At 62.1% G+C, this 13,758-nt stretch overlaps 1 protein-coding gene across 2 annotated transcripts in view; it reads right to left on the bottom strand.

The window, feature by feature from the left end:
* SORCS2 (sortilin related VPS10 domain containing receptor 2) overlaps positions 1–13,758 on the bottom strand; it is a 452,327-nt gene that overhangs the window by 15,173 nt on the left and 423,396 nt on the right. For both annotated transcript variants that reach the window (XM_042985024.1, XM_042985025.1), the window contains 5 exons: positions 10,591–10,711; positions 9,490–9,623; positions 8,628–8,756; positions 5,637–5,808; positions 179–365 (listed from right to left, as the gene is read on the bottom strand). In XM_042985024.1, the coding sequence (XP_042840958.1) occupies positions 179–365; positions 5,637–5,808; positions 8,628–8,756; positions 9,490–9,623; positions 10,591–10,711 (743 nt within the window). The remainder of the gene's footprint in view (positions 1–178; positions 366–5,636; positions 5,809–8,627; positions 8,757–9,489; positions 9,624–10,590; positions 10,712–13,758) is intronic.

The following is a 13,758-nucleotide window of genomic DNA, read 5'->3' as shown; positions in this document are numbered from 1 at the left end:
CATCACCAAACCCACCGTGGCACGGAGCACCCGGGGTGTGGACCTGAGCCCAGCCTGCCCGTCTCCCTGCCCCTCGGCCTGCCAGCCTGAGGACTGGGGTCTCCCTGCATTCCCCCCAGGACCCGGGGCCCTCTGCCCCGGGGAGGGACTCTTGGCCTCAAAGGGGCGACGGACTTACAGTTGACCTGGACAAAGAGCACCGCCTCGTCGTGCCCCGCCACGTTCTCCGCCCGGACAGACACGCGGTAGACGCCGGGGCTCTCGTAGCGGTGCCGGATGGGCTCCTCGGTCGACGTGAGGTTCACGTACACGGCCTTGAAGCCATCCCCGAGGTCCACCTGGTACTTGGTGGTCAGGACATCACCCTGCGGGAGAGACCACGAGGCCACTCAGGGGCGGCCGTAACACGGACGGGCCAGCAGCGGGTCGTTTACTCATTCCTTCCCTCGCTCCTTTCCTCACACGCCGTGGGCCCGGGCCCCCAGGCACCTGCCTGCCCCGGGGACCTCCGGCCTGGCGTTCCGGCTGAGGAGGGCAGGCACGGCCCGGAGCTGCAGAGACGCAGGAGCGTGGGAGCAGGGCGGCGGGCCCGGCGGGCCAGGGACACCCACTGAGGCCTGAGCCAGGGGCCGGATGGATCTCAGGGCAACGGCCAGAAAGATCCTGTCTGCACGAAGACTCCTCAGGGGCCTCCCAGCAAAATCGGGAAACGTTTTCCCTTCTCTGATGCCGAGCGCCGCGGTTCCGAGGTGTTTCTTTGATCCTGTTCTCCGTGGAGCAAGCATAGAGCTCGGACGCACAGGGTCCGTGCAGCGCGGGGCTCCCTGCACCTGCTGTCCCTTCCCGGTGTTTGAGCCGCTGGGGGTCGTCTGACGGTCTCCGCTCGGGACTGGGGGTGCCAGTCCCCACAGAACCACAGCTTCCTTACCAAGGCACGGGAAATCCAGCGGAAAAAACCCTGATTTTCTCCAGCTCATAGCGAGAAAGCGTTCTTGCGTTCCGTCTCATGCCCACTCCCCTCCCTCCCCTGCCTGCCTCCCCTTCCCTGCAGGAACACCCTGAAAACCTTGTCCCGGTGACCAAGAACGACACAGGATTAGCACTGGCCGTGTACGAGTCTCTCATTTTACGGCCAAGCCCTTAAACTTAGAGACCTTTCACGTAAATTCCTTTTGTTTCACTTTCTCCACAAATACAGTTACTGGCTTGAACAGCATCCACCCCCTCAAGTCCACGTCCCCTCCCCCCCCCTCCTCGGAACTCAGAGCTTGGCCTTATTTGGAAACAGGGTCTTTGCAGAAGCCATTAAGATGAGGTCATGCTGGGGTAGGACGGGCCCCATCCAGTGGCCGTGTCTTTTCAAGAAGAGGCGGGGGTTTGGGGACACAGAAGAGACATCGTGTGGTGACAGGGCAGAGATTGCAGGGACTCAGTCATGAGCCAAGGGACACCGGCACCCAAGAAAGTGACGAGACAGGGAAGAATCCCTCCCGGAGGCTCCGGCGGGAGCCAGGCTCTGCTAACACCTTAAATCAGACTTGTAGCCTCCAAAACTGAGAGCGAGGCATGTGCTGTCTTACATTTGCAGCACATGGTCACTTGTGACAACGGCCCGGGGACCTTAGTCACATGCTGTTCTGTTGTCCCCACATGCTGGGCTGGAACCTGGAGGGTCAGGCCGGCTCACCGCTCAGTGCTCCCCGTGGACAGGCGGCCTCACGGGGACGAGGGGAGCGGGGTCTCCAGCCCACCTTGGCCTCTGTGCCCGCAGCCTGCAAGCCAGGCGCGCCTTGGACTGGACCCGGCCTGTGGCTTCGAGGGGCGTGGGGCGCTGCATCCCGCCTTGGGACCCCGCGTTCCTGCCCGTGGGCCACCCGCCAGGCTGACTGATGCACATTGAACTACTCAAACATTTTACTCGGGTAAGAGGACTTGCCGTCTTTCCCCCTGATCAGAAAGGAGTCCAGCCTCAATGCCGGCAAATAGGAAACACAAGGGCAGAGAGGAGCCAGGCCGCCGTAACCCCGCCCCCTGCACCTGCTGTCTCTCCCGTGCGCCTGCTTTTGTCTGTGTGCTGCTGAGCATGTTAGGAAGAGGGGACCGTGGGTTCGGAGGCAGCCCCCAGTTCCCACGCAGCGAAAGGACCCGCACAGACCCCGTGTGCCCCGTGCCACACGCCCAGGGCCAACACCCGCTGGAACCACAATCTCACACCCGGGACACAGACACGGTCGCAGCCGGGGTGCAGAGCCACCCAGCCACCACGGGCACCACCAGCAGCAGCACCGCCCCACCCGCTCCCTGGTGGCCACTCATCTGTCCCCCGTCTCTGCAATCTTGTCCTTTCCAGAAGGTCCTATAAAGGGAGTCAGGCGGCACGGAGTCCCTGGGATTGGCTTTTCCCAGTGTAATTCTCTGGAGACTCACCCAGGTGGTGACGCGTGTCAGTGACCTGCTCCCTGTCACCGGGGAGTCGTGTTCCACGCCCTGGCCGCACCACTGTTCGACCAGACGCCCCCTGGAGGACACCTGGGCGTTTCCGGTTTCCGGCTCCCGTGCGGTCAGGCCGCCGGGACTCCCGTGGGCGGGCTCTGCGTGAACACGAGTCTGCGCGTCCCGGGGACAGACCCCCGGGGGGGGGGGGGGGGCACTTGCTGAGTCACGCGGTGGCGGCTTGTTCTGCTCCGTCAGAAACTGCCAGACCGCTGTCCGCGGCTCTGGTCCCATCACCGCCCGCTTCCGCCGAGGCCACGTGTGAGGGGTCCCGTTTGCCCGCGTCCCCGCCAGCCCTGACGCTGCCACTCTCGCAGGTGCGTCGTGACGAAAGGGCCTCCGCCGGTTTTCCAACCGCGGTGTCGTTTTCTTCCCGGTACCAGCCCGGGCCGGATGTGAGCTGTGTGACTATCTTCCCCGGAACGTACTTCTCGTTTTCTTTACAGGGTCTTTCACGGAGCAAGAGCGTTGCCTCCCGCCCACGGCCGATGTGCCCGGTTTCGTTCGCGGAAGGTGCTTTCCGCGTCCGCTCCGCCTACACGTGGCCCAGGCCTAGGTCTGGACGCTTTCCTGCCTCTTCCGAAAGGATTTGCAGTTTTCCGGCTTCCGTTGACCTCTGCGGTCCGTCCTGAGTTGATCTGGTACCGGCTGTGAGGTTCTGGCCGGGGCTCGTTTTTACCGGCGGTTCATCGGCCGGGGACCGTCCTCCCCTCCGCGGGGATGTTTTTCTGCCTGTGGCACAATCAGCTGTGCATTTCCGAGCGGGTCTGTTTCCGGGTCCTCCCTCCATCAGCCCTTGTTTCTAATTCTTACTCACGTGTGGAACTTGGCCCCCGCCCCAGATGGAGCTGTTTCCACCCGCAGCTCGGCCCCTGCACGAGGATGGCCGGGTGTGACTTGTGCGTGTCAGTGTGTAAGTGTGTCTGCGTGAGACGTGTGAGTGTTACACCGTGCACGTGTGCACGTGCGGGAGCGTGTCCACCGCGACCCGAGCTCCCACGCTTCCCCCCGCGGCCTCTTCCGGACGGGGGTGTGCACAGAGAGGCCTCTCTTACAGGAGCACCTTCTGGTCACCCCCCTCACCTCCAGCCACCCTAGCCCTCGGGGTTGGGACACTGGTGCAGTGGGGCTCACAGGCTCGTCCTGTCCCAAGAATCCACCCATGTGACAAAGCTGTGAGACTGAGGCTCTAGGGGGCAGCAGATGGCCATTTTTCCCGGACGGCTGTGCTGGGACTTAGGCAGCAGGTGGGTCCCCTCTGAGGGTCCAGGGACCCCACCTGGGGAGGGGACACCATCCTGCTGCCACACCAAGATGCTGCCGTGACAGATGCCCGCTCCCCACCCTGGGGCCACCCCCGGGGCCCCAAGTGTGAATCTCAGGGCCAGGCCCGTCAACACAGGGACTGGAAACAGGCGGGACACGGGGTCCCCAGGCCCGGCCCAGGTCTGGGGGCCACAGACCAGATGCTGTTCATGCAGAGCCCCCTGGCCTGGGACCCAGTGCCAGCTCTGTCACTTGTCACCGTGTGGCCTCGGGCGAGTCACCGCACCTCTCTGAGCCAGGGTTCCCCGATCTACAAATCAGGTGACTGTGCACCCGTGAGCCTGGGCACATGGGCACTCACACATACAGCTCTGTGTCCTCTGGCCTCAGTTTCCCTGTTTGTATGAGACCAGAGTTCCTGGTTTCCAACACCAAGGACCTCTGTCACCCTCACGGACCCCACCCTGGCACCGTATTGTGGAGGGCGTGTGTTAATAAAGCACGAACAGTTATAAAGCTGAACTTGCTTCATCTAACGTATCTGTTCACCAGAGATCCCAACGCCCAACGGAGTGGTGTGGACAGGCGGCTTGGGCTCCTGGGGTGGCCTCCCTCCAGGGGGAACAGGCTTGTCCTCCGGGCTTTCCTGTTGTTCGGAATGTCCTGCATGTTGGTAAGTCTTTGTGATTTCTGGTTTTGAATGTTCTACAGTGAGTTTGTTACCTGTCTAATCGCAAGAATTAAGCATGCTATATATTATTTTCAAAAGGCCAGAAGAAAATACAAAACTTAACAGTTGTTACCTTGGGGGCAACAGGAGTTTTGGTGATATTTATATTCTTGACATTTTAGGTGTTTTTTCAAATGTTCTACAATGAGCATAAATTCTTTTTAAAATCAGAATACAGGGGCACCTGGGTGGTTCAGTCAGTTAAGCGTCTGACTTTAGCTCAGATCATGATCTCCTAGTTTGTGGGTTCGAGTCCCATGTCGGGCTCTGTGCTGGCAGCTCAGAGCCTGGAGCCTGCTTGAGATTCTGTGTCTCCCTCTCTCAGCCCCTCCCCGCTGCCGCCCTGTCTCTCTCTCTCAAAAGTAAATAAAAATTAACAAAATGGAAAAAAATCAGAAGAATGCATAACACTTGTACTAAAGGAAAAAAAATAAAGTAGGAGACTGGGAGGGAATTTACATATGTGTATATATTATATAAATTTAAATCTATATCTGTTTATCATCCATCATCTACCTCTAGGCTTAATCTCTGGTTCCGGGATTATAAATAATAATTTTGTTTAACTTCCTGCGTTTCTTAAGATTTCAGATGAACTAAATCAATATCACTAGAGGTTTCAAAACTTGCTGTCCAGGGGCGCCTGGGTGGCTCAGCAAGGTTACACATCTGACTCTGGGATTTGGCTCAGGTGATGATCTGGCAGTTTGTGGGTTCGAGCCCTGCGTCGGGCTCTGTGCTGGCAGCGGGGAACCTGCTTGGGACTCTCTCCCTCTCCCTCTGCCCCTCCCCTGCTTACTCTCTCTCAAAACAAACTTAAAAAAACTGCTGCCCACAGGAGCGAATAAATCTCGGAAGCAAGAGTCCAGTAAGGCGCACACGGGGCCGTGCACGGAAGTGTCCCCGCCACTGTGCCCGCGGCACGGAGACCCCTCCCCCATACCCTCCTCCACCGCCCCCTGGGGATCGTGGAGGGGATTCATCCTTTCGACGCTGGACTGGGCCCGGGAAGGGACTTCCGGTCCACTCGGCTCCCCGGCTTGGAAAAAACCGGCTGGAGGCAGAGGGGACGCCCACGCACGCCCGCCCGCCCGCCCCCTGCTCGCCTGGCGGAAGCTGCCCTCTGCGGGGACAGCGCGCGGCTCACCTGCTCCTGCCGCACCACGAACAGGACGTCCTCTCCCGGCCGCACGGCCACCGCGTCGCCGCGGATGCTGACCCGCAGGCCCCGGGGCGGCGTGAGCGGGCACTGCAGCGGCGCCGGGCTCTGCCGCGGGTCCACGCCGCCCTCACACACATTGGACACCACCTTGCGGTACCTGCGGCCGGAGGGAGGGTCAGGGTCCGGGCGGCCCGGCGGGGGAGGGCACGGGCCCCACAGCCCGGCGGGGACTGGCTGGTGGCGAGCCGTGGCTCCTCTGGCGGCCTCCTCCCGGCCCCACCGAGAGCCACCGCTAACCCCTGTCATCGCTGCCCCGGGTGGGAGCTGAGAAGCCAGGCTCAGGGTGGGGTGACCAGGGCCTGCCTCCCTCGCTGGCTGCTTCCGTGTCTGGTCGCGGTGCTTCCCACGACCCTAGCACCTGCTCTCGCTGTGGCCGAGGGTGCGACTGGGGCCTTGCTGAGAATCGGGCCACCGGACGCCCCCGCTCCTTCGCCCCATGCATCTGCTGCAGAAGGGTTCCCCTCCCACGGCCCGGCCCTTGCCAAGTGGGGGAGACGGATCGCCTCCCGCATCGCGGTTAAATCACCACTGGCAAGCTCTGGGGGTGGGTCCCGGAGAGAGAGGCTTTCAGCTGAAATCAGGAGGGTAAGCAGGAGAGGGAAGGGCATCTGGGCAGCGAGACCAGCAGGGGCAAAGGTCCTGTGGTAGGTGGTTGGAGCCAGAGTGGGGAGCGGGGCTGGGAGGAGGCTGGAAAGGAGTTGGGGGGGCAGAGACCCATGGGCTCTGGTAAACCTTTTAGGAGACCCCGGGCAAACCACGGCAGGGGTGGCATCATCTGACTTGCTGACTGTGAAACTCCCTCAGGCCACACCCGGACTCGGGGCCCCTAAAACTAGCATCATTGGCAAAGTGCCTGGATATGCCCACCCCCCTGGGTCTGGTGGCCCCTCCTGCCCCCACAGCTCAGCCACTGAGTACACATTCAGAGGTTTATCATGCAAAACACACTGGAGTAATTTAGAAGAAACTACACTCTAAGATCTACCCACATCCAGCACCTTAGTGCCCAGAGTGCAACCCTTCACCCTTGATGTGGGACCTGGCGCTGACCCTTCAGACAGGAGTCTCTGCTTGCCAAACCCTAGTGGGTGCACCAGAGAGGCTGGCACTGCTGGGGGGAGGGAAGGAAGGGATATGGACAGGTGAATGGACAGGGGAAGGACGGAAGGATGGAAGGACGGATGGATGGGTGGGTGGAGGGATGATGGGTACATGGCTGGACGGAAGGATGGAAGGACGGATGGATGGGTGGGTGGAGGGATGATGGGTACATGGCTGGACGGAAGGATGGATGGATAGATGGGTGGAGGGATGATGGGTACATGGCTGGACGGAAGGATGGATGGATAGATGGGTGGAGGGATGATGGGTACATGGCTGGACGGAAGGATGGATGGATAGATGGGTAGAGGGATGATGGGTACATGGTTGGAAGGCAGGATGGAAGGACGGATGGATGGGTGGGTGGAGGGATGATGGGTACATGGCTGGACGGAAGGATGGATGGATAGATGGGTGGAGGGATGATGGGTACATGGCTGGACAGAAGGATGGATGGATAGATGGGTGGAGGGATGATGGGTACATGGCTGGACAGAAGGATGGATGGATAGATGGGTGGAGGGATGATGGGTACATGGCTGGACAGAAGGATGGATGGATAGATGGGTGGAGGGATGATGGGTACATGGCTGGACAGAAGGATGGATGGATAGATGGGTGGAGGGATGATGGGTACATGGCTGGACAGAAGGATGGATGGATAGATGGGTGGAGGGATGATGGGTACATGGCTGGACAGAAGGATGGAAGGACGGATGGATAGGTGGGTGGAGGGATGATGGGTACATGGCTGGACGGAAGGATGGATGGATAGATGGGTGGAGGGATGATGGGTACATGGCTGGACGGAAGGATGGATGGATAGATGGGTGGAGGGATGATGGGTACATGGCTGGACAGAAGGATGGAAGGACGGATGGATAGGTGGGTGGAGGGATGATGGGTACATGGCTGGACGGAAGGACGGAAAGATGGATGGATGGGTGGGTGGAGGGATGATGGGTACATGGCTGGACAGAAGGATGGAAGGACGGATGGATGGGTGGGTGGAGGGATGATGGGTACGTGGCTGGACGGAAGGACGGAAAGATGGATGGATGGGTGGGTGGAGGGATGATGGGTACATGGCTGGACAGAAGGATGGAAGGACGGATGGATGGATGGGTGGGTGGAGGGATGATGGGTACATGGCTGGACGGAAGGACGGAAAGATGGATGGATGGGTGGGTGGAGGGATGATGGGTACATGGCTGGACAGAAGGATGGAAGGACGGATGGATGGGTGGGTGGAGGGATGATGGGTACATGGCTGGACGGAAGGATAGAAGGACAGATGGATAGATGGATGGAGGGATGATGGGTACATGGCTGGACGGAAGGATGGAAGGACGGATGGATGGGTGGGTGGAGGGATGATGGGTACGTGGCTGGACGGATGGACGGATGGTGGAGTTTATGCCGCTGAGGCCAAAGCTTGCAACTTCCAGTCCTGCTTCCTCAAGTGCTGTCCTGTCCCTCCCCCTCCCCCAAGGGTCCTATCGGGGATTTTCTATTAAGTCCCCTGAGGTTCTCTTCCCGCTCACGACTTCCTCAAAGGGAAACAGAGTGTCTTGGGGCCTCCCAACCTGCGGGTCTGTCGTTTCACGTGCCTGTCACTTCTCTTCTCAGTTCTGGGCCAGCTCAAAGCACCCTCTCTCCCTGATGCTGCCCCACGTGGGCTCAGATTGGACACCCTGCGGGGTTGGTGCCCGGGTTGAAGTCTCGGGAGCCCAGCAAATAGGACAGCCTCAGCCGACTTCTCTTTCTGTGGCTCTGCCCCGGGGAGCGACACGGAGAGGCCTGGGCCACACTCACCCGAGGCTGCTGGTGTAGGTCTGGCCCAGAACACAGTCATCTGGCGGGGACAGGGGGTTAAACCAGAAGTTGGCAAAACACTTGTTGGCATCAGACCCCGAGGAGGGAGAGCGCTCAAATCCGTAGTCGCTGGAGGAGAGAACAGCAGTCAGGAGGCAGGCCCGGGAGGGGACGGGAGCCAGTTTGGGGGTGGGGACCTCACAGCAAGGGCCTGCTATGCACCCATTTGTGGGGACACACAGGCAAGTCCATACAGCCCTGTCCAGCCTGAAAACAGTTACGTTCCAGGTGAGAAGGGATGCAGAGGGGATTCTGGGAACTCATAAGAGAACACTGAGCCCAGCGTGGGTGTCCCGGAGGGCTGCCTGGAGGAGGTGCACTGAATCTCAAGGAAAGAACGGCAGAGCAGTGGACAGGCAGGGAAAGGGAGGGGAGGGGCACCACGCAGGGGGCCCCTTCAGTGCTGGTGGAGGGAGGTACAAGGCCAGGTGGCCAGCGCGCAAGGGGGAGCTGGAGGGCAAGGGGTAAGGACGGCCAGGGAGGCAGACGATGGGCCAGAAGCTTTGTGAACCGGATTCTGGAAGTCGGAGAAGGGCTGGGTGGGCGCCGCTCGCCCCCGGGATGCCCTCCCCTATTCCTGGCATCCCCTCCCACCTGTGAGCGGGCCACGGCGTAGTTGTGCACGCGTGCCCGTGAGTTCTTTAACGCCCTTCCGTGACGCCGCTGGACTGAGTCTTGGCTCTAACGCACAGAATAAGGCGGCAGGAGGAGCGTGACTCAGACCCGCGCTGGGTGGCGGCGGCTGCCACCGCGTGAAGCTGCCTAGGACGCCCGAGAGGCCCGTGTCGGGTGCGGTCCTCACCAGAGGAAGTCTGACTCCCGGCACCGGCACACCCGGGCCTCCAGCGCAGACGTGAAGCTCTTCCCCTTGACGCACCAGGACGTGGGCTTTCTCTTCCGGAAACTTCTCTGCTGGCCCATGATGCAGCGGTCACCCTGCAGCGGGAGCGCGGCGTAAGGAGCTGGCCGAGAAGGGTCGACCGCTGTCCGTTATCTGGGGCTGCTGATCTTGTCCTTCCCCGAAAACAGCTGATTCTCAACCCCCAGGCGGCCACCAAGGCAGTGTCCCCTTTCACAGATGGGGAAACCGAGGCCCGGAAGGGCAAGTGGCGTGGCTGAGGTCAAGCTGGGGCAGCCTCCCTCCCATCCCAACCCACAAGCATCCACTGAGCCCCCACAGCGTACAAGCTCCCCCTGGGGTCACAGGGCGGCTGGAGACCAGGAGAGCAGGCGTCTGTTGAGTTTCTCCGTGTCCCCCGCCCCCGGCCCTCGTGGTGCACGCCCGGTGCAGGAGCTGGGAGGAGCCACGGCCCTCAGGGCACAGGTGGACACACAGCCAGTCCTCGGCCCGTCCTCCCAACAGGCGCCGCCCCCTCCCTGCGACGGGCAGGGTGACGTGGCAGGTGCGAGAGCCGCCCATGCTGGAACCCCGAGCTTCCCCGTCACGCCTGGGGCAGCACAACCTGGTCTGGGCTGCAGGGGCCGTTTCCAGCCCTCATTTATTTCACTTAGTGCGACTGTCCCATTATTTGTTCTAGAAACATTTGCGTGCTTGAGATTATGGGGTGGGGCTGCCCCATGCCCCAGTGGGGCATTGGGTAATACACGATGCAGGCACCGTGTTGCCCTCCCATCTTACGACGGCTCCCGGATCCCAAGCGCACGGGCTCCGCGGTGGGGTCGGGGCCTGCGGTCCCCTGAGCCCGGCTGCAGACCCAAGCCCGGAGCAGCCCGGGCCCCACGAGGCGGCCGGAGAACCCGGCAGAAGGACTGGACGTCCGGGGCCGCCGGGGTTCTGGGAAGCCGTCCGGCAGGTCAGGTTCCTGGGGCCGTGCCGGCGGGGGGGGGGGGGGGGGGGGATGGCCAGGCAGAGGGGGCCCTCCCCGCCTGCGCCCCGGCCCACCTTCAGGTCGCTGAGGTGCCAGGAGCCGTAGTCTTCCTCACCGCACTGCCTGGAGAACGAGGGCCGAAAGTCCACCTTGACGAGCTCCCAGTCTGAGCGGAAGCTGATGTGGCCGAAGACGCTGGGGAGGGAGGAGGAGGGAAGGGAGGGAAATCACCCGAGCCGGCCCGTCCCGACTCGGGGTGCCAGCCACCTCCCCTGCGGGCCTCGGCGACACCTCCCGGCCCCGGCTGGGCCTTCCCGGGGGCCAGAGTCCCGGACCCCCGCCCCCCAGCAGCACCGCGCCCAGCCGGCTGCAGGCATGTGGTCCTGGCCTTGGTATCCCCACCATCATCCTGCATCGTCGGTGGCTCCCGGATTGCACGCGTGGCGGTCATCCCACACGTCCCCCCCCCCCCCCCGGCCAATAACCCAGGAAGTGGGTGCAGTGACAGGAGCCCCGGCTCCCAGCAGCCCCCGGGCCCTTCCATAGCCTCCCACGGTCCTTGCTTGTGGGCTGCAGAATGACGGGAGGTCAGGTGGCTGTGGCGGTGCGTTTCCCGCCTCCGTCAGCCTCACCGTGCAGGGGGCGGGGGGGGGGGGGTCTGTGCCCCAGACCCCGGCTCTACCGAACCGGGCCACAGGCTGTTTTTCCAGGCACTGCCGGCAATCCGGAGTAAGGAGTCGGCACGCCGACTCACAGCGGCAGGATGGGAAGGACCTCGGCCTTGTACTCCTCTCCCGCCCACCACGTGGCCCCAGCCTTGGCGAGCGGAGGAAGCGGGGCAGTGGAGCACCCTGGGTGCTCTCCGGAGGCCAGACCTTCACGGGGCACCCGTGATGTGCTGGGGGCTCCATATATGCTGTCCGGTCTAATCCTCGCCACAGCCTCGTGAGAGGAGTTCACTCCTATTTTCCAGAAAGGGAGACTGAGGCGCAGCGAGGTTGAGTAACTTGCCCAAGGTCACCCAGCCCGTTTGGGCCATTTCCTCTCCGTCAGCACTCAGGAGTCATCTGCTGAGTACCCACTGTGTACCCAAATCCCCCCGTCTTTGCAAAGGCTGCTATTTCAGGGGCTTCCCTGTGATACCCCACACTTGGGCTCCAAATGCCACCACAGAGGAGGGGGCCCAGCCTGCACGTCCTTGATCCTTCTCTAGTCCAGCCTGCAGCATTTGGGACGTATTACCAGAGGTCGAGCACCCGGGTGGGGGAGGTGATACGCCCTGTTGGACTCAGTCCCCTTCCATACGTGCTGACAGGGACCGGATACTTGGGGAAGGTCAATCATGATCTGAAAGGATGCTGATCCCACTCCAGAATGGCAGAGGAGAAATGTGTGGGAGTGTTTTCTTGGGCCATGATGGCTGGCTCTGAATGTCCGAGGCTGATATTTGAAGAAGGCTTTTGCTTTCACAGGGCGGCTCTGATCCAGGCCTGGGTTCGTGCCCCGTTTCCTACGTCTGTGACCTTGGGCAGGTTCACTCCCTCTGTACCCCATCCTCCTTGGCTTTAAAACGGGGACGGCGGCCCTGGCCTTTTCAGGAGTGATGGTAGGTTAGCAATGGTTTGTGCAGGGTGCCGGCACACGCAGCGATTTCTCTGCTCCCCAAAACAGTCCCACGAAGTAGACAACTATTATCTTCGTCTTACGAATGAAACTCCCGCCTCTCCAGGCTGGTTCAGGGGCCTCCTCTGGTGTTCGAGGTCCCTGAGCCTCCCTCTGTCCCGGCCTTGACCTTCCCCTGCGGTCAGTCCCCTGGTCTCCTGTCTCCCAAACAAAGCCTGCCTGGCGGGTCACTTAAACAGTCTCAGTAGGGAGATAATCTCTTTAAGGGAGAACCTCCCACTAACGAAGGGACAGGACAGCCCGGCAGGCCTGGGTGGGGTGGGCGGCAGTGTGCTTTCCGGGCAACTTCCCGCCGGTTTAGGCCTGAGGCTGGGGGCTCATCTGCACGGGCCTCTCTGGGGTGTTCAGAAGCGTGAGTGCCCGGCCCGTCGCAGCCAGGGGGAGAGCCGATGAGGTCGCGCGGCAGCGTGGGGGCCCCACCGTGAGCTGGGAGGGCAGACGGGAGTGTGAGCTGTTAATTAACTAACCAGACGCTTCCAGGGAGTCCAGCCAGGGCATCGCTCCCAGGCAGTAAATCCGTGCCTGCCACGGGGCGCACGGCCACCGCGGGCTGAGCGGGCAGGGGAGGGGTCAGGCCGCCGGGCGCTGTCCTGGCCGGGCCTGTCTGCTCCAGGAATGCTGGAGCCAGGGCAGGGCCGGCCCCGATCACGACGTGGGAAGGCACTGCTCCTGCTCAGCCCACAGCTCGTCCTCCAGCCCGTGACTTAGCCATCCCGTCCCAGTTCAAGGTCACTGCTCCCGAACGCCCAAGACGCAGCTGGAGCCCTGTACGGCCCTTCCCCACCCCCACCCCCACCCCCACCCCCGGCTGGCCCTGGTAAGCCAGCCTCCGTCCCACCGGTGAGGACGTGTGCCACTCTTCTGTTTGGTCTGCCCACCGGACCACCAGCTCCGGGGGTCCTCGGGGTCCTCGGCGCCCGGGACAGCGGGCGGCACGTTGCAGATCATGCTGGAGTGACCACGGAAGGGCTGGCCTCCGTGGCCTCTGTGGTGTGGAGCCAGGTGGGCCTGGCCAGCGGGGGGAGGCGCTGTCCCTTCCCCTGCCTGTCCCTGTCCCCTGCCCCACCTTGGGGAGCCCACTGGGGAGAAAGAGGCAAGAGCTAGGGAGGCTGACCGCAGAGACTGGTGCTCACGGCCCAGGCGCCCCGGCCCCGAGCCAAGCAGGGAAGCGTGCGGGGCCCTAACCAGCTTCCACGAACGAGGGCCGCGAACAACGAAGCCTGGAAGCCACAAGTGGGAAGTTTTGGTGTCTGCAGGGTGGGGCCCCGCCACAGGCTCTGGGGGAGGGTCCCTCCTGCCTCTTCCGGCCTGGCAGTCCTGGGGTTGTGGCCTCCAGTCTCCACCTCCCGGTCACGCTCTCCCTGCGTGTCTGTCGGCCTCCCTCCCCCCCATAAGGTCGTGGGGTTAGGGCCCCCCCCGCCCCCCGACTACTGCACCGTGACCTCGTCCCAGCCGATCACATCTGCCAAGACCCCATGTCCAAAGAAAGTCACAGGTGTTGGGTAGATGTGCATTTTGGGGACCCTCGGTCTCCCCAGTACAGGCGTCATCAATACAAG

Source organism: Panthera tigris, chromosome B1 (assembly GCF_018350195.1).
Source record: "Panthera tigris isolate Pti1 chromosome B1, P.tigris_Pti1_mat1.1, whole genome shotgun sequence".
NCBI lineage: Eukaryota > Metazoa > Chordata > Mammalia > Carnivora > Felidae > Panthera > Panthera tigris.
Note: the sequence above shows the minus strand (reverse complement) of the source record. Positions and strands in the feature narration are given on the sequence as shown.